Consider the following 21,212-nt stretch of genomic DNA (forward strand, 5'->3'; position numbering starts at 1 on the left):
GATGCGGTACTGCATCCTAAGATCTGACAGTGTAAGTGTCTTACAGATGTCAGATCTTATGCCTATCTTTGGAAAACTGCTTCTGAGGATCAGTTCCAAAGATAGGCACAGGGATACGCAGGCTGAACAGCAGATCCGCCTGCGTATCTCTTTTGAGGATTTGGCCCAGAGTGTACATCTTCCAATGGGGACAGTTCCAGTGACAATTGTCTAAGAGGGGATTTCCTCACATTAGAAAGTTATTCACGCATTTCCTGCAAAGTCTACAGGACAGCAAGTGAAGGGAAGTTTCCCTAATAAGACAAAGATGATGAAAAACCCCAATAGTGGTTTTAACCTTCCCCATCTCTATATAAAATGAAAAAAAAAGTTTTGACTTTAGAAACTTTAAATTGCAACATGAATGATTAAATGAAGATAAGGTAACAGTAACAGTGGTATTTGAATAATTTTTAGATCTAAGACTTATACTTGATTGTTTTACTTACAGACACAAACAGGAGTGCTGACAGTCTGGTCAGCTTGATAGCCTTCATCCAAATTGTTATAGGCAAGTAACCTTACTTGATATTTTCTTCTGGGATCTAATGAGAGAACACAAAGACAACTGAGTAAAATGTACTTTTAAGCATACCTTATGCAATGCTGTAAGTATTAAAGGATTAGTCTGTACAGGAGTAATTATTTAAGTTCCATTTGAGGTATTGTGAGCTGAAATAATCACACATTTTTTTCTGTACTCCAACAGCAGGAGCTTCTTCACAACCTTTTTTTTCATCCACCTTGAAGTTCCTACCTACCTAGGGGTGTTCCCACTCCTCCTTCCTAATCCATTAAATCAACTACAAATTCAGCTGGGAGGCTAGACCCATAATATAGACATGTTTGTAGGCCTGGCTCTGGCTAACAAAATAAATCTTGCCAGTTGAGAACCCAATACAGTGAGGGGAAAAAGTATTTGATCCACTGCTAATTTTGTATGTTTGCCCACTGAAAAATAAATATTCAGTTTATAATTTTAATGGTCGGTTTATTTTAACAGTGAGAAACAGAATAACAACAAAAATATCCAGAAAAATGCATTTAAAAAAAGTTATAAATTGATTTGCATTTTACTGAGTGAAATAAGTACTGTATTTATTGGCGTATAACACTCGCTTTCTTACCCTGAAAATAGAGGGTAAACTGTGCCTGCGTGTTATACGCAGGGGGCTGTGGAAAGGGTTTTCCCTGAAACTTCCCTCTTAAAGTTAGGGTGTGTTTTATACCCCTGTGCGTGTTATACGCCGATAAATATGGTATTTGACCCCTTTGCAGAACATGACTTAGTACTTGGTGGCAAAACCCTTGTTGGCAATGACAGAGGTCAGACGTTTCTTGTAGTTGGCCACCAGGTTTGCACACATCTCAGGAGGGATTTTGTCCCACTCCTCTTTTCAGATCCTCTCCAAGTCATTAAGTTTTCAAGGTTAACGTTTGGTAACTCGAACCTTCAGCTCCCTCCACATATTTTCTATGGGATTAAGGTCTGGAGACTGGCTAAGCCCTTCCAGGACCTTATTGTGCCTTTTCTTAAGCCACTCCTTTGTTGCCTTGGCCGGGTGTTTTGGGTCATTGTCATGCTGGAATACCAAGCAACCCCCCCATTTTCAATGCCCTGGCTGAGGGAAGGAGGTTCTCACCCAAGATTTGATGGTACATGACCCCGTCCATTGTCCCTTTGATGCAGTGTAGTTGTCCTTACCCCCTAGTAAAAAAACACCCACAAAGCATAACGTTTCCACTTCCATGTTTGACAGCGGGGATGGTGTTCTTGGGATCATAGGCAGCATTCCTCCTCCTCCAGACGCGGCTAGTTAAATTGATGCCAAAGAGCTCGATTTTGGTCTCATCTGACCACAACACTTTCACCCAGTTCTCCTCTGAATCATTCAGATGTTCATTAGCAAACTTCAGATGGCCTGTTCATTTGCTTTCTTGAGCAGGGGGACCTTACGGGCGCTGCAGGATATCAGTCCTTCATGGCTTAGTGTGTTACCAATTGTTTTTTTGGTGACTATGGTCCCAATTGCCTTAAGATCATTGACAAGAATCTCCCATGTAGTCTGGACTGATTCCTCATCCTTCTCATGATCATTGAAACTCCACGAGGTGAGATTTTGCATGGAGTCCCTTGGACATGGTGGAGAGATTGGATCTGATTGATTGATTGCTTCTGTGGACAGGTGTCTTTTATGCAGGTAACAAGCTGAGATTAGGAGCACTCCCTTTAAGAGAGTGCTCCTAATCTCAGCTTGTTTCCAGTGTAGAAGATATCTGGGAGCCAGAAATCTTGCTGATTGATAAGGGATCAAATACGTATTTCACTCATTAAAATGCAAATCAATTTATATAGATAATGTGAAGTAAAAAGAGCGGGTGTGGCGCTGCTAATGAGGTAGAATATATAATGTGCAAAAAAGTGGTAAACAAAGTGACGAACAAAGTTGATTAATATCGTATATCAGAAAAATATGCAAACCTGCAATGAATATGAGTTTAGAGAAATGTCTCTCTTTGATAGAAAACTGGATGACAAAGAGTTATCTTAAACTCAACAGTTCAAAAACAGAACTTCTTATGTTTCACGCCAGCCGAAAGAGTCAACTGGCAACAACCTGGACACCCCCGCCCATTCTGGGCCAAATCATCACCCCTAGCTCCAAAGTCAAAAGTCTCGGGGTCATCTTCGACACCTTCATGACAATGGACGCACAAATAGGGTCAGTAGTCAGCGGAGCGCACCATCTGTTGCGCCTACTACGCAGACTTATTCCATTTATCCCCAAAGAAGACGTAGCAGTCGTGGTGGGAACAATCGTGAATTCCAGACTGGACTATGCTAACGCCCTGTACCTCGGACTCCCAAAGTACCAAATCTCCCGTCTGCAAGTCGTTCAGAATACGGCCGCCAGACTGGTGACTGGGAAAAAAAATGGGAATCAATCTCACCTTCGTTGAGAACCCTTCACTGGCTGCCAGTAAAATACAGAATTGCATTTAAAGCACTCTGCCTGACACATAAGTGCATCCATGGGAAGGCTCCGCAATATCTTTGCGACAAGATAGAACCTCACAATTCTAATCGCGTTCTGCGATCCAGCGACCAAAATCTGGTCAAGGTTCCAAAAACCAAATACAAGTCCAAAAGAGAAAGAAGGTTTGCTTTTCAGGGTCCTAGACTATGGAACGCTTTACCAACCAGCATTCGGTTGGAGGAAAACCACCTGACTTTCAGAAGACGGATCAAAACTCTGCTCTTTTGATGTCATGAGACACGAACAACTAGCGCCCAGAAGCGATTCAGTTCGCATGCGCCGCGCTTTATACGTTTTTCATTCATTCATTCATTCAATATGCCAGCAAGGGCAAAAACAGTGCAAATAAGCAATTATGGTGCAAATAAACCAGTAATAACCTGGTATATAGTTCATAAATAAATGCTAAAGACATTTTTGAAAAACTGTGTTCATATGTGCAAAAACAAATTCATAAACATATATAAAAAGTATTTCATGTGCATAAAAAATAAATAATACAAAGTCCACTGGTGCCAAAACACATGATCAAAAAGTCTCTAAATTTAAAAGCTGAAGTATCCACACAAGCGGGTGGTGTCCGTATATCCTTTGTGCTCCCCCTTATGTGATTGCACTCACCAGCTAAGAAACTCAAGGGGTAGCACGCTTTCACAGTTGTGACCAGATCTTTCCACGGATGTCTCACTCTCACTCATAGATATCATGTAGGGGTAATAAAAAGCCTCCATAGCGTAATTCTGTAAGCCATTTAATGGATAAAAGTAAATATTGCACTTACATCGGGTTAAGTGTAACAAGCATTAAAAAGCAGGAAGTCCAGCGCTCGCTGCGCTCCATGGACCCAAACCAGAAGTGACGTAATGACCTTCCAGCTCCGCCTTACGCGTTTTGTCATCAAGACCTCATCAGAAGGGGGAGCATGAACGATACACAGACACCGCCCACTTGTGTGGATACTGCAGCACTGTTCTTCTCTAAATTTAGAGACTTTTTGATCACGTGTTTTGGCACCAGTCGACTTTGTATTATTTACTTTTTATGTACATGAAATACTTTTTATATACGTTTATGAATTTGTTTTTGCACATATGAACACTGAGTTTTTCAAAAATGTCTTTAGTATTTATTTATGAATTATACAGGATGTTTACTTAATTATTACTGGTTTATTTGCACAGTTTTTGTCCTTGCTGACATATTCATTGCAGGTTTGCATATTTTCATGGTATATGATATTAATCACCTTTGCGCATCACTTTGTTTACCACTTTTTTGCACATTATTTATTCTACCTCATTAGCAGCGCCACACCCGCTCTTTTACTTCACATTATCTATTATTGACATCTGCTCGGGCAGGTAGTTTCAGTGGGGGCAGCAGCTTGTTATTTCTTTAACGTATTTATATCCTTATATTTCATCCATAGAGAAGTACTATCCTTTCCCTTCTTTTCAAATCAATTTATATGATTATTAAATGTTTTTTTTTCCTGGATATTTTTGTTGTTATTCTATCTCTCGCTATTAAAATAAACCTACCATTAAAACTATAGACTGATCATTTCTTTGTCAGTGGGCAAATGTAAAAAATCAGCGGGGGATCACATACTTTCCCCCCCTCACTGTATATACAAGTCCCAAAACAATGGCATTTAAAATATCAGTTTTAAATGGACTGACCCTTTAATATTATTGTACGCTGTACAAGTCCACGCAAACTTTATAAAGATCCATCACGAAGGCAGAATGAAAGGATTTTCATAATTTATTAGCAATACAGCAATTTCTGTCCATTTTAAACCGACATGAGTTATACCTTTCAGTTTCAATTGCAAGTTTCCACCTGCAAAGCTTTATATTTGTTACACCAGTTTTTTTATATATATAAAGATATTGCACCATGATGTAGCATAGCACATACAAAACATACACATCAGTCACAGTCTTACATCCCCGTAAATCCTCATATACACATATGGGCAAATTTGATCAAAGACCTTTTAACTTAGTTGTTTGTTACTGGACTGGAGAGAAGACTGGAGCATCTGGAGAAAATCTGTAGAATCACCAAGGTGACCATATGCCTTAAAAGGGGACCAAAGACCCCAGTGCTGTCAAGAGTTATAACCACAAGGCTTGTATGCTGCCTGCACAGTCCTTGCTTCCTCAAATCAATGCAAAACACTGATAATGTTTGGTATTCTATGTATACCTATTCAAGTATGTTTTATATAGCATATTTCTATTTCAGGTAAAACCTTATCTGAACATATCCACAAATAATAATGTACAGAATTTGAATTGGTTCTTAAAGGATAAGTTCTACTTTGTAAAAAAAATGATAAATGCCCAACTTTTTGCAGGTAATCTTTATTTTTTTTAATAGGAGCCTACAAAGCATTGCACCCAAAATCAGCAGATTGCGAGTCCGATCTGAGGCCTCGTACACACGACCGAGTTTCTTTGCTTGCTGGGAGAATTTTTTTTGCCGAGGAAACCAGCCGTGTGTACATTTTCATCGAAGAAACTGTCGAGAAACTCGACGAGCCAAAAAGAGAGCATGTTCTCTATTTCCTTGACGGGAATGGAGAAAATTGGCTTGTCGAGTTACTCGTACACACGGCCGAGTTTCTCGGCAAAAACCAGCAAGAAGCTTGCTGGGTTTTTTTTTTGCCGAGGAAACCGGTCGTGTGTACACTTTTCAACGAGGAAACCACCGAGGATCTCGTCGGGCCAAAATAAAGCATGTCTTCTTTTTCCCCGACGACAATGGGAAAATTTGGCTCGCCGAGATCCTCGGTGGCTTCACAAGGAACTCGACGAGCAAAACGATGTGTTTTGCCCATCGAGTATCTCGGCCGTGTGTACGAGGCCTTACAAGGAACTCGACGAGGAAAACGATGTGTTTCGCCCGTCGAGTTTCTCGGTCGTGTGTACGAGGCTTCAGGCTTAAAGGCTGTTGGTACTTGTAGTTCTCCCATTCACAGGACTGAATGAATGACATGATCGGGAGGGCGGAGCCCCGCACAGCTGCATTATTTTAGATTGTGACAGCGGGTGTGGGGAGAAGTCTTGCGGGGGCTGCTACAACGGTAACATGTTACATGTTACACCATAAAAATGGGTGTAAAAAAAAGGTGAACTTATCCTTTAAATTACGGTCAAGCATTATTATGTACATATAAAACTAAACAAAGATGGTAATCTGGGCTGAGTGTGGTGGTCAGTGATTAATAATTATTAAACAGCTGCACTCACTATATTGCACATCCCAATACCAAAATATAGCAATCAAAAAAATGTGTTATTATCATTTATAAATGCACACGTTTGCAGCATTACATGTATATATGGATACATTTGATTCTTTGTACTTATAGCACTTTATTCTCATCGGTGTATGAGCACTACATGATTTTGATTATTTAATACATGTTAGAGCTGCACAATTCTGGGTAAAATGAGAATCACTATTTTTTTCTGCTTAGAATAAAAAACACGATTCTCACGGCCTAACATCATTTTTCACACTATACAAAAAATTGGGCTACCTTTACTGTTTAGTTTTTTTTTAATTCATTAAAGAATATTTTTTTCCAAAAAATTGCGTAAATACAGTGTGACGTAAAATATTGCAACAACTGCAATTTTATTTTCTAGGGTCTCTGCTAAAAAATATATATATAATATTCGGAGGTTCTAAGTAATTTTCTATCAGAAAATACTGATTTTAACATGTAAGCAACAAGTGTCAGAAAAAGGTTTAGTCTTTAAGAGGTTTAACTGACCTTGTTTACAGACCGAAGTTCATTCCTTTGATCTAAAAGAACTAAGGGCCCTTTCACATGGGGCGGATCAGTAATGATCCGCCCGTGAACCTCAGCTTGCTCAGCGGGGATCGCTATGTTGATCCCCGCTGAGCCGGCGGATGACAGGGCGCTCCCCACACACTGTGCAGGGACTGCCCAGTCTTTTCTCCGCTCTCCTCTATGGGGGGATCGGATGAACACGGACCGTCTGTCCGTGTTCACCCGATCTGATCCTCAGACGGATGGAAAAATAGGATTTTCCTCCGTCTGCAGAATTGGAGGAATGCAGACCCGGATGAGATCGGGTGTCAGTGGATGTTCATCCGCTGACACCCGCGATCTCACAGGGACCAATGTATGTCCCTTTTTCATCCGTACACGGATGGATGAAAAAGCAGACATACGGTCCGCATGTGTGAAAGGGGCCTAAATGATACTTTGTTTATAGTTATCTCCCAGCTTTGACAACGTTGAAAAACATTTGCCAGCTTTGTTTTTTTTTTTTACAGCTTTGGGTGAATAGAGAACATCTCTGCACTTACATGAATGAAACGTGTAAATGCTGCATAGAGATCGCTAGGGGGGTTAAATCGCGATTGTTTTAGCGATTAATCATACAGCTCTATTACATGTTTGTTTGAGTATATTCACAGCGCAGCACACATTTTTTTGATTGCTATATTATTATGTACATAACTGCTGTTGGATAGTGGTTAATATACTTGCTTTTAACTTATTTAAGTGGTAATTTAGATGTGCATGGGATCAGTAGCTGATGCAATGTGAGGACTAGAGACGGACTCGGGCGTGTTCGCAATCCCAAGTGCCCGATCCCGCCAGGAAGACAACACTGGACACGGCTAATCACAGGCAGTGAGACCTGTGACCGGTCTGTGCATCTGCCGGGAAATGTCTTACTGCCTGTGATTAGCTGTGTGCAGCGTTGGCTTTTTGGCGGGATCGGGCAAGTGGGATTTCGAACACGCTTGAGCCCATCTCTAGTGAGGACAATGAAGCTGATGCACCAATCCCATCACCTTGCACTGTTTACTTTTTGTGTGAACTTTACTGAAATGTCACAACGTAAGTTCTACTGGTCAGCAGCAGGATACAATGCAATAGACTGAATCGCACAGCGCTGAGCTGAAATGTGCTGCATGCCATACTTTTTTTAACACACACCCCTGCAGCACACTTGTATTAAAGCGGTTCTCCACCCTAAAGTGAAGTCCCACTGATCGGAACCCTCCCCCCCTCCGGTGTCACATTTGACACCTTTCAGGGGGGAAGGGGGTGCAGATACCTGTCCAAAGACAGGTATTTGCAAAAGACGGGCATTGCGTCACATCCCGTTGTGTGCTGGGAACACTCGGCTCCCAGCACACAGCGGGAGCCAATCGGCGGGCGTGGCGCGACTTGTGCATGCGCCGTAGGGAACCGGGCAGTGAAGCCGCAGCGCTTCACTTCCAGGTTCCCTCAGCGTGGATGGAGGGGGGAGCAGCAGAGTGACGAGGGATCGCTCGTGCTCTGCTGCGGACGCCGCTGGACTCCAGGACAGGTAAGTGTCCTAATGTTAAAAGTCAGCAGCTGCAGTATTTGTAGCTGCTGGCTTTTAATATTTTTTTGGGGCGGAACATCCGCTTTAACTGGCATGATAGGAAACAAGGCTTTTTGCATTGTCTTGTTTCGGAACTGCCTGGACAAGGCTATCCAGCGTATTGCAATGCACCCGGTATGAACAGGCCTTCTTGTATATGACCCAGAGTTGTTTATACCAAAAAATGTTAGGAACAAGCTTTTGCCACTTCAGTTCCCAAGTGTTTAAAATATGAGTGCATAGCTCATGTGAGACAGTTGAAAATGACATGACAGCATGCTACAAAGAAAAGGCAATAGCTCCAGCAGAGATGCAAGAGGGAGATCTGCAACCTGTAAATACGTCTTCACACGAAAATGGAGACTGAAGTCCATCTGCTCAGTTCTGAGGTCTACATCATGTTACAAGGCAGTGCATTTTGACACTCTCTGTCAAGGAGTTGGGAAAGTAATTCCTTGCTTATGAGTTCCAGCTGAGTGAGCCATCATTACCAGAGGTTTAGTCATGGTATCGCTCAGATGGAGAGATATCAAAAGTCTTACTTATCCAAAGCCCCCTTTGCGTATACATCTTTGATAGAAAGCTGTAAATGGTTCACTGCTTGGTTTTCTGGACTTTGCTCTCGACAAGCAGCTCTCTTCACATGAGGGTGACAGCTGAAGGTAATTGGACAGAATACCAAATGCCATATTTAAAAAAAAAAAAATTCCCATGGGTGAATAACAGTCGCTCAGAGATGGACACAAAATGACAGCTATGATTAATATTACCAACAAAGGAACTCAAAGTGCCTCATTATCATTTAAAGTATTAATTGGCTATCAACCAGCCTGAAAACATATCACATATATGCCAAAACCCAATACATGAAATATTCCAATTATGTACTAATGTTGTGTGTTTTTTTTATCAATTATTCACTTTCTTTTATTAGCAAGCATTTAAATAAACTGGTCAATAGAATAATGCTTGAAAGCCACAGACACTCTTTTTAGGGTCAGGAAACATGGCCTGTCCTCAGCAATCCCAGGCACAGCATTTCTAAGTAAACTTTCCATAGTGTATGTTCAATTTGCAAAGTTAATGTTGGTCAGTAAGGTCAACCTGTTCTCAATTATGTGCAGGGGAAAAAACATTTGTGGACAGCTTCTACACCTAAACGTTCACATAGGGAAGTGAATGTTCGCTTAGGGTACACATTCTCACTGGCCATTTTAACCGAGCCAGGGCATGGTTCACCCCTTTCGTCTGGTTAGTTTTGGGTAATGTGAGCGCTAAACCATGCTCAGGAGTGGTTAAAGTATAACTAAAGTCAAACCTTTTGTTTTGGATAGAAGAGAGATGGATTAGAACACTTGTCGGTTTGTATCGCTGTATGTGCCCCCGTTAGGGAGATTCATCCCCTCTGTCCTGTTTACCATTATTATTGAAAGTAAAAGAAAATCCCATATTTGGGTTGTCCCAGAAAAGTAATAGGGGGGAAATATTCCAATGGGGACACTAGTTCTGGTGACCTAGGGGTCCCCAAGAGATTCCCTTAATTTGAAGGGATTTCCTCTCACTTCCTGTTTTGGCTATGGCACAGGAAGTAAAAGTAAATCTCCCCAATGTGACAAAAATAAACCTTACATGGGTTATAACCCTCCCTTACTCTATTCAAAATGAAAACAAAAGTTTTGCCTATAATTCTACTTTAAATGTACCACGCCTAGGGCCACTTAGAAGAGGTGGTTCTGGGTCGTTCACTTGTGGTCTGGTATGCTCTGGTATTATTATAGACCAGTGGTGGAGTGCAGACAACTGAACTTGTGGAAGGTTCAGTTTAACTGTGCCCAGTGTGATGTACCCTTAAAGTTGAGCTCACGCATGCGTAGTAGGACACCGGCTGTGAAGCCTGAAGGCTTCGCTGTCGGTTTCCCTCACATTCGAACTGCTGGCGGCTGCAACCGAAGCTTATGGACGAATCAGCTTGGGGTGCCGACATTGCGGCATCCCTGGACAGGTATTATATTAAAAATGAGCAGTTACAGTATTTGTAGCTGCTGACTTAAAAAAAAAAAAAAATTCAGACAGAGTTTGGCTTTACTGATCATGGTGAAGCTATGCTCACTTTAAATACTCAATTATGTGCAAGGGAAATAATAAAAAAGTTCTGTAACGTGCAAAACGTAAAAAAAAATGGCAATAAAAAAAAGCAAACTTATAGGTACAATCCTACTTTCCCTGCACAGTTTGCATGAATCAGCACCACTGAGAGACAGATGCACACAAACATATACTTTCATGTATGGCTCAAAGCCTCCCTGTTCTGCATCTTCTATCCAAGCTAATTATACACTGCAAAGAACTTATGGGCATCATACACTGGAGCTTAAACCCATGCATGTCATCCGTACAGAGCACCTCCCTCCACTTCAAGAACTAGTTATTTTGTTGGTATTCTAGCAATGGCTATCAGAAAGGAACAGAAGGAAGGCAGAACTTATTCTTAAACTGCCTCGGGCAAGTTCCTTCCACCAGATGTCACTGCTCACTTCTGAATACAAAACTAGGAATCCTATGTAGTCAACCACCATGAGATGTTTTTGATAACAACTTGAGTACAGATAGTGTCAATAATTAATAACACTACAAAGGCACTTAACCTTGCAGAGGAGGTAGTTAATCCAGTTAATGGGTGTCAATAAATCTTTCCTATTAAGCTGACAAATTGTACTTGGTAAAACTATTAATAAGATGATGCCATTAATGAATTTTGAGCAAGTCTGGATCATAGGTTCCTTTATCGGGACCATATACCAAACAGACGTTCTTGCCCTATAGCTTGCTCACCGCTTCAGCTTTGGAAAAACACGGGATACCCTATCTGTCTGGATCACTACATCCTTTGATTGGACCGGAATAATCATTTTTCATTCACAAAGCAAGGAGCTGTGTCTGTAGATGTATACACTTTATATAGCTTCATCGCCGTTAAAACCTAGAGTGCCTTGGGATAAATGAGAGCAGATTCATAAATAATTATATATCAAATACATAATTCATATTTTCCTTTACATCCTTCCATGTTTCTTGGGAAAAGAGCACGCTTTTTTTTTTTATATATATATATTTTTACAGAACGATCTATAGCTAGATTCATTCCAAGCAGCCAGATCTTACAATAGAAGCTCTTGTTTTGGCACATAAAGAATACAAATACAATAAATATAGGGCGATGAAGTGGATTGCTAATTAATCATCCTTCAACTGCGTTTCATCGCTGTGTAATGTAAGCTGAGCTATGAACACATAGCTATTACTATGCCTGGAGCTTAGAAGGAATTGAGCATGTTATAGAGTGTTGCTTACAGCTGTTAACACAAATGAAAACGGGGTCACTGATCTTGCTCGTGATATTCTGCTAATGTTTAGAAGCAAATAAAATAATGTAATACGCTATTTGCGATAAAGATCAAGCCATACAGATCTTAATATTGACATAAAATGCACTAAAGCAAGACTAGATCTCCTTCCAGCACTGTGAACCTTTTATTACCTGAGCGAGGGTTGATCCAACCCAATATTTCTAAAAAGGCTTTCCTGACGCTCATTAAAATGAATGACTGGACAATAATTTAAAATGTTATAGCACGTCTTTTTTTAAAAGGAAAAAAAAAAAATGATAACACAAATGCACCGAGGCACTAAGATGAAAAAGAAAAATCTAATCTCTCCGGTGAAAGAGAAGTTGAAGAGTTGAATTGAGGTGTGAAGGTTCAACGTATGGTGTGGTCAAATGTACATTTTTTACAAGCTCTTTTGTGTTGCGAGATTTTGTATACCCTACTAAACCATTGTTCACCAAGAGTCCGGCTGGGAAGCTCATTGGTCCCGATTTCTAGGGTGAGTGCACTGCCCTCAAGACCAACCTCTCAACACAATACCGTCTGCATCATCATTCAGCCAAAGGGCCAGCAGTACGGACCAGAGTGACATCTGGGTCAAGACCTTTGCCATAAAATCTGGGGTTGACCAAAGTGTGCTTGAAGCAATTGATGTGCAGGGGAATTGGTTTGGGGGAAGGGTGGGAAAAAATGAAACACATAAGAGAAGTTCCAGCCCTAAAATGTAAATTGCATTTAAAACGTCAGTTGTCATTGGACTGAATCTGCAAAGCAGGATGACGCAAAGGTCTACAGAAGAAAACACTCAACAGTGGAAAATGTATATAAACTACCATGTTGGATCTGCATACCCAACCATTACTAGGGCATTACTTTCAGCATGCAATCAGACAGACTTTATATTAAATATGACGTTTTACACAGATGTGCAGTGCATGTAATAACACCAACCTTATTGACAGCCATTTTTTTTTGCTAGAAAAAAAAGTTATGGAGTTTTTGGAAAATAACTTTTTGATTGTGGTGTGTATCAAAGGTAACAGTGCGGAAGCTGTTTTGGATTAATACTTCATATACTTGTGGTAGCACATGATTGGTGGTTGAAGCAGTTACTATTCGTAATTGTAAATACTTTGCCTATATAAATGTTTTGGAGATCCTAGGCAATAGATTTAGTAATTTGAATTCTCTAACACTCAGGGTTCATTCACATCAGATACGCTGGCATGCGCTGATTAATATGTGTCACTGCAAATACATTGTAAAAGCAGTTCACAACAGTGTGTACAACATGCCCTAACTTTTTTTTAGCACAACACAATGTGTATAAACGCATGTAAGCATACTGCAATGCACTTTAATGCCAATGGCTGCCACTGCTATCAATCTGCACAGGGAGGAGGGAGACAGCGGTGAGAGCCGCTGTTCTTGTGCACATTGTTGGACTGGATCGGGCTCAGGTAAGTATCAGGCCTCGTACACACGACCAAGTTTCTCGGCAAAAACCAGCAAGAAACTTGCTGGGATTTTTTTTTTGCCGAGGAAACCGGGCATGCGTACATTTTTCGACGAGGAAACTGTCGAGGATCCCGTCGAGCCAAAAAGAGAGCATGTCTTCTTTTTCCTCTACGGGAATGGAGAAAATTGGCTTGTCGAGTTCCTCGACAGCCTAACAAGGAACTCGACAAGAAAAACGATGTGTTTCGCCCGTCGAGTTCCTCGGTCGTGTGTAGGAGGCTTAAGGAGGGACTGGGGAGGATTTGGCAGCACAGAATGTTTTTCACCTTAATGCATTAAGATGAAAAGCATTAAGGGAGGCCATACAGTGTTCGATTTGAATGGTTAATGGGCAGGCTGAATGTACCAATTTGATCGATTGATCAACTTGGGTACAACCAGCATGCCAGTTTTTACATGCAATTATTGGTAGCGGCTGCTATAGCCACTAGAAATAATCACTGTCCTCTACCAAGACAAGACAATGGCCCATCAGGAGGGATTCCTGCATTAACTGTCTGTGCTGATGCGGGAATCAAGCAATTTTCTTACCTGTAACCCATGGTTGCAGGAAAGAAATTTGCTCCGAGTATGTCCAGCCTGAGGCTTTAGAATCACTTTAAAAATGGGAATCACCCTGCCCTCTCACCAAAGACGAAACTCACAGCTGCCTGCATGCTAAACCAAAGTGTTTAGTGCACGTTCAGCATTAACAGCCCTGATATTAAAATGCGATGCATGGTAATGCGCAAAAAAAGAGCACACGCTCAGATGCACCTCCTGGTGTGTACAAGGCTACAGCAAGGGTCTAATACATTTTCCAGAAGGAGGGAAAATATTTTTCCATAAAAAGTAAAATTATAGAATGGTCCTTAGCTGATACATGGAAACACTCCATTCAATACAAAACAACCATAAGGAGAAATGTGCGCTTCTGCTAAAAGCAAAGGTAATTATCAAATGTTTCTCTGTTATTGATGGAAGTCCTTCTTGCGTACAACCAGAAAGACAGCAAATGTTCAGTAAGTATTTCTAGTTGTATTTTGTGGTTCGGTGAGGGTCAATTATCACACCTCTCACTTGCACATTTAACTGCTAAAGTGGCAGAGGGGAGGAAAGCCACACACAGCAGATCAATATATTTCTACGACTACCCGGCAAGAAGTGAGTGTTGTGTCCATAGAGGCTGATCTAATAAATTGTGGATGCCTCAAGCGCTATAAAAGACAAATACAAAGAAACGCCATGTATTATTTCTCTGATTTAGTGACATAATCCAACTCTCTGTTCAACCACAGCTCACTGCCAATATTTTCTGGGAGGTCAAATGCAGGATAAAGATTGGACTTCTTGTAGGGCACGATTGTAGGTAATGTTAATGCTGTCACTATTAACTCGTAATTGTTACATCCCTCCTCGAGGATTATACAATGGGAAATGACAAGTGGACATACAAGTAGCCAAGAAGCTGGGTTAAAGACATAACCTACACTATTCACATTATTCTGAATTCTTTGTTACAGGGCAATAAAAACAAGATATATTTTTAGCATTGAAAAAATATATTCTGACAATGCTAATACAGTAGAACCTTGCTTTACGAGTAACAAGGTTATCAAGCATTTTGAATAACAAAAAAAAACAGCCTTTTTGCTTGCACATGATTGGATGATGGAAATCAGCAGAGCCTAACCATATTCAATAGGCTCTGGGGGAAATGAGTGCAACTGCACTTGCACAGTGCACTGTCTATGTGCGTTTAGTAAATCAACCTCATTAGTACAGTGGCATGATGGCTCAGTGGTTAGCATTTTTGCTGTTCAGTGCCGGGGCTCTGGGGCGAGGTTGTAGCAGGGGTACTATTTTGTTGGTGTGTCTCATAAACATAATCTATAAAAAAATTACTTAATTCACCCTTTAATAGTATGCAAAATATAGAAGCACAGTCTAAAATGTAAAAAAACATAAAAGTTAATACTAATTAAACTTTTGGATTTCCAAGTCATTGGAAAGGCCTGACTTCATTAAAGACTATAATCAAAACAAATGCAGGACCTGATATTTGAAAGAAATTGGCCAGCTTCGAAAAATAAAATATTAAAATAGGTAATTAAAAAAAAAACGATAAAACGTTTTTTTTTCGTTTTGAGAGTTAGAAAACAGGTCTTATTGCTTGGCCGACCATAAAATGCAGTGGGAGACTCTTGTTTGTTCTAGAGCAGGGGTCCCCAAACTTTCTAAACAAAGGGCCAGATTATTGTCCTTTAGACTTTAGGAGGACCGGAGTAGGGACAGTGTGAGTAGAAAATGTCCTGATGTCCAGCTGGAGTAAACAATGCCCTATATATGCTGTCAGTGCAAGGAATTATGATCTATTATTGGTGTCAGTCGATGGGATCATGCCCCAAGGGATAAGGGCTAGCAAAGGGCCACATCCGGCCCCAGGGCCACAGTTTGGAGACCACTAGAGTTAGAAAAAAAACACAAATGTAAAACGTGTTTTGGAGAAAGTTGTGTTTACAGAATAAATCTTTCATGTTTTCACCTATGAGGTGTCCCTGGGCACAGCTAGTATGGTATGGATTATAGGCATGTGGATAATGAACAGGCAAGAGCTGTGTGTTCCCATCCCTGATACCCTTTGGACCTGACCTAAAATTACATTTATCACATGGTTTTCTCCTGTAAAGTAGCCTTTCTCCGCTGGAAGGTCACAGCACATGCAATTAGTTTACCAAACATGCTGGAGAGAGGCAACCAAGGACACTACATCCTAACAACCAATTTTGTCAGCATTATTGGTTGTTATTTTGCACCATAACAACCAATCAACAACGTGGTAGAAAAAAAGTCACTTGTGATCCCCCGGCTGGTTTGTTGCTATTATTTTAATTTTAAATAATTTTTGATGGCACTCCTGACCAACCCAGATGGCACCCTTGCTGAGAAAGGCTGGTAAAGGGTGACCAGAGTTAAAATGTAAGAAATCAATAGGAACTTAAATAGATTTATACGGAACAGTATGATCTATATAAATAAGTTGTATACTTCATAGTATATGGAACAGTAATATCCAACACCAAGGTTGCCATAGCGGACAAGGTTAAAAAGTGAATATAGCTCAACTGAAGGCAAAATGTTTCCGTGTTACCAAGAAAATGTATTTGGTGAATAGGAGTCTTTGCAGACAGCCGTACATTTTCCATACTTTCCTGTCCCAAGAAAATCCTGTCACCTTGACAGGAAGTGATGGGAAATCTCCACAAGTGGGACACAAACAACACTAAAAACCAGAGAGAGGTTCCTATTGTAAATCTTTGGTCGGGGTGGAGCAATAAACATCTCAGTATCACTTGTCATGACAACACAAGGAGAGGGCTTTGCATGGGTTGATAAAATAGTGATAATGAGTTCTTCTGAGCATGCAAATTGCTCATTATTGCAGTTTCTCCAGTATATCAAATAAATTGCTGTGTGTGTGTGTGAATGCTGATCATTACCTTTTCTATAACATATCTTTCGTTGTCCATGCACTTTATCTACAAGTTGGTTGAATCTATGTAAATTACATTTTGAGCTCTGAAAATGCAAGGGAGGGCAGGCAGATGTCCTAACACCCATCACATTTGGTGGCATGCCTGTCTATGGCCAGCCCAGGGAGCAATTTACTAACTTCTTCAGATACCCTTAACAGATGTTATTTGATGTATAAACACCAGGCCTGTAGGCAGCCTTTGAAGCCTTGATCTGTATTACAGGTCTGCACAGCAGATCTTCTCCTAGCAGGACACCCATAAAAATGTCTACCAAATACTATTCAATTAGCAGACAGATCATGGTTTCACAGTCCTGAAACATCCAAACCTGAAGACTTTATCTACACAAGTGTCACACAAATAACCCTACTGACTGGAAGGATGCATATTTTCCCTCAATGTAATTAAGATAAAACACAAAAATATTCCTGCAATGAACACATGCACAAACTAAATAGAAGAGCAAAGTGTGACGTGAAAATGATTTATAGAATTTAGAGCTGCAAATGACCAGCTTTACGAGGAAAATTCAATCAACAATTCCTATGATGCAGAGTATCACCACTTTACTGAAGGATGTAATTAGGGGTTGAAAAATGTACAGCGTAGTACAGAAACTGTCACCAATAACCTGTAATTTTCAAATAATCAGTGACACATCAGTAAGAGTCCTTCATGAAACGTCTACATATTTGTACAATTATTTATGTCCAAAGAAGTGATCCGCACAACCGTTGCTGCTCTAAAAATCTTGCTTTATTGTAGAAACCACAGTGTACAAATCACAGGTACAGTGAGTTGACACGTTTCAGCCTACGCGGCTCTATTTATAACAATTATTTATGTGTGGTTTAAACACTTGCTGCAAAATCACGTACCTGTACGTCATTCTGCTTCAAGCGGTTGTACCCCCGATACCGTTTTTTTGGAGCCGACGGTTGGCTTGCTTGTGATAACAACCGATGCAGCTAAGCAGCCACTCGATTGTAATTACAAGCAGCAACATCCCCTCCCTCCCGCCACCTTCTACCGATCTACCCTGTCTATCCCGTCCCACCGGGAGGCCCGAGCGAATAGCCGGCACATCCGCCGGCTGGCTGGAAACCCGAACAAAGCTGGAATCCGGTTGGATCTAGTAACCCGGAAGCGACGCCATAATATCACTTTCAGTTAACTTGAGCTTTAAAAAAATGTTTTGGATGCTTTTAAGTGCAAAGGAAGGATTGGGGTCTTATAGACCCCATATCCCTCCGAAAAAATACCTGACACATGACTATTGCTGTCACAAAGTATATTTACATTTCTTGTGACAGCAATAAAAGTGCTAAAAAAAAATAAAAGGACTGTGTGAAAATAAAAAAAATACAATAAAATAAATAAGAAAAAATTAAATAAATTTTAAGTGCCCTATTCCAGAAGTGAACGCATACATAAGTGGCAGCCTCAAATATAAACAGGTATTGCCACCACGATCGTTAGGGCAAGAGCAATAATTCTAGCACTAGACCTCCTCTGTAACTCTAAACTGTTAACCATTAGGTATAGGTATCTATTTACTCGTTGCAACATCATCTTTCACATTATACAAAAAATTGGGCAAACTTTATTGTTTTTTTTTTTATTATTCATGAAAGTGTATTTTCTCCCCAAAAATTGCGTTTAAAGGCCGCTATGGAAATAGAGTGTGATATAAAATTTAAAAGACCGCCATTTGATTCTTTATGGTCTCTGCTAAAAATATATATATATATATATATATATATATATATATATATATATATATATATATATATATATATATATATATATATATATATATATATATATATATAATGTTTGGGGGTTCTAAGTAATTTCCTAGCAAAAAATACTGATTTCAACTTTGCAGAATTTTACTTTGTTACCAGGGGCCTGACTTTCCCAACTTCAGAGTTAGGGTCTGTCAATTGCCGCCAATCTATCCAATACGAGTACTGCTGTGGCTGACAAGGAGCCATTTTATAGCCATCGTGTGATAACATGGATTTTAATATATGTTAGAACTGGACAGTGTTTGTGGTACAAAAAAACAAAAAAAATATGTTGAATTTTTCTTCTCCACCACTCCTCAAAGTAAACTTTTGCTAGATAACATGCCTTGCACTAAGCTGTGTTTTGTTTTAGGCATACTAACGATTTTACTATGGTTGGCTTGTTTCCTGACAAATTGCCATCATCTTGTGTTTGTAGGTACCATTAGTTTCTTACTGTATTTTTTAATTGGAATTAATGCATAAGTCACTTTGTGTTGTCTAACATAGTGACCTTAACAGCTTCCATTTTTTTCCCTAGGAGAAACAAACCTCAGTCAGTCTATATCTCTAGTAATTATTTATTTTTTATAAATATTTGCACTATTTTCTGTTTTTATGGCAGTCCATAAATATGCTGTAGATCAAAAGGTCTGCTCTCAGTTTTGTTCTATGCATTTGGTATACTTACAAACAAATTAGGTAAAAGTTAACATAAAAAACACACTACTAGCTTGTAAAATATGTTCACAGCATCTTGGAAATGTGACTTACTGACCAAGGAAGAACCCTATGTGCATGAACAAAAAGTCACATAGAACATAGGAAAATCTCCCCAGGATGTTTTATGGGCTATATCAATATACTGCTTCACTATTAACATGGATTGTTTGAAAAGTATAATCCCTTGCAGTGTTTTCTGTAGCGGCAGAGGAGTTAAGGAACGCAGAAAAGTTCTGCTAAAGGAGTTAGGTTTTTTGTTTTTTAATTTACATTTGTCTTTATCCTTATAATTTCCTCTTCTTTTTTTTTTTTCTTTTTGTTGTCATGTCTGTTGTCATTTCGGAACCCAAAACCATGAGGAATGCCTATAAACAACTGTTGGATAGACCTCACAGAAATAGGTGCTAGGCTTCTGGTGGTAATGTATGATAATTCTGTGATTTCCTGTGGCTTCTTAAAACAAGATCTTTTTTCTTGAGGAGCAAGACGTCGGGGAGACAAACGCCACAGCAATTAGTTAATATTATAATTCTACGGCAGCTAAAGTAAATTCTCATCATCATTATGTTAATCTCCAGTTTGTTCTCCATCGTTCCCATGTAACTCAAAGAATCGGGTCTTCTAAGACTCTTTTTCAGAATATGGTTTGCTTTCCAGGATCTCAATGGAGAGGCAGATGCTGCCATTACAGCAGCTTACACAGGTACAATCAGCAGCTGCCACTGCATTTTTAATGAACTGACCTTCCTGTGAGTATGTGGGAGAGTAATTGATCTTTCATTTCTTCGTTGTGCCTACTACCGTGTGAAGCGATTGTCCTTCTCTGCTAGTTTAAGTACATCAATATTATTGTGCTCTAATAAAGCCACATATGGACAAGTTCTGGTAAGGGGTAGAACTGCATGAAATAACCATTTGGAAAGGTTTTTTTCTACAAATATTTTACTATTTGTAGAAAAAAAATTATTACGTTTAATTTTTGTAATAAGATTACGTAACAATTTGAGCTCTCAATAGCACTGTTTAACTGACAGCTATACCGCAGTTCAGTCTTACCATCAAAATGTTTCTTTGTGTTCTTTAATCTTATAAACTGCTTTACTAATGTGGCTTCAGATGTGGAAACCTTAAATTCTTTGAGTTAGTTTCACATTACAATGACATATACTGTAAGTTAAACTATATTTTAATTCATTTGGATGTATGTTACTTATGCTTATGCATTCTATTATATCCTAAAACTTTAACTTTCAGGAAAAATAAAGATTAAATGCAAATAATATGCAAATCCTCTTTAATCTAACTTTATCTTCCAGACAGTCAAAGTCTTGTTCACACAGATTCTATGCACCTGTGTTATCCAAGTTCTACTTCCACATTAATAGTAAATCTATTCAAATAAAGAAAGGGAAAAGAAAAAAAATATAGGGAAGCATGAGAAAAAGAGGAACAAGCTGCAGCACAAACATACAGATCCACATTTTTTTTTTTTTTATATCAGCACAGACATATGTGAACCCATAACAAATACCATTTTGTCTTCTAAAATATTGTTTATAAAAATCTATTGCAAATTTTTACAATAAAACAGTTTTGCACTCCAGCAATGGCTGCAAGGCATTTGTCAGGATGGGTTTCCTGACGATGACAAGAGAGGAAAATGCCTGCATACTTTGTGCTAAAATTGCCACTTACAGTCTCCATAGGAAACCTGTGTGACGGGGTAAGAACGTAGAATCAAAACTGGAAGACTCTATAATGGGAAGTACCTTTACTGTGGCATCATCAAGATTTT

General features: G+C 39.6%; 1 protein-coding gene across 1 annotated transcript in view; it reads right to left on the reverse strand.

Annotated features, from left to right (window-relative positions):
• Nucleotides 1-21,212, reverse strand: part of PRTG (protogenin) — a 189,276-nt gene that overhangs the window by 33,883 nt on the left and 134,181 nt on the right. The window contains exon 12 of the mRNA XM_040342732.1: nt 489-584. Within this exon, the coding sequence (XP_040198666.1) occupies nt 489-584 (96 nt within the window). The remainder of the gene's footprint in view (nt 1-488; nt 585-21,212) is intronic.

Source organism: Rana temporaria, chromosome 3 (genome assembly GCF_905171775.1).
Source record: "Rana temporaria chromosome 3, aRanTem1.1, whole genome shotgun sequence".
Classification (NCBI taxonomy): domain Eukaryota; kingdom Metazoa; phylum Chordata; class Amphibia; order Anura; family Ranidae; genus Rana; species Rana temporaria.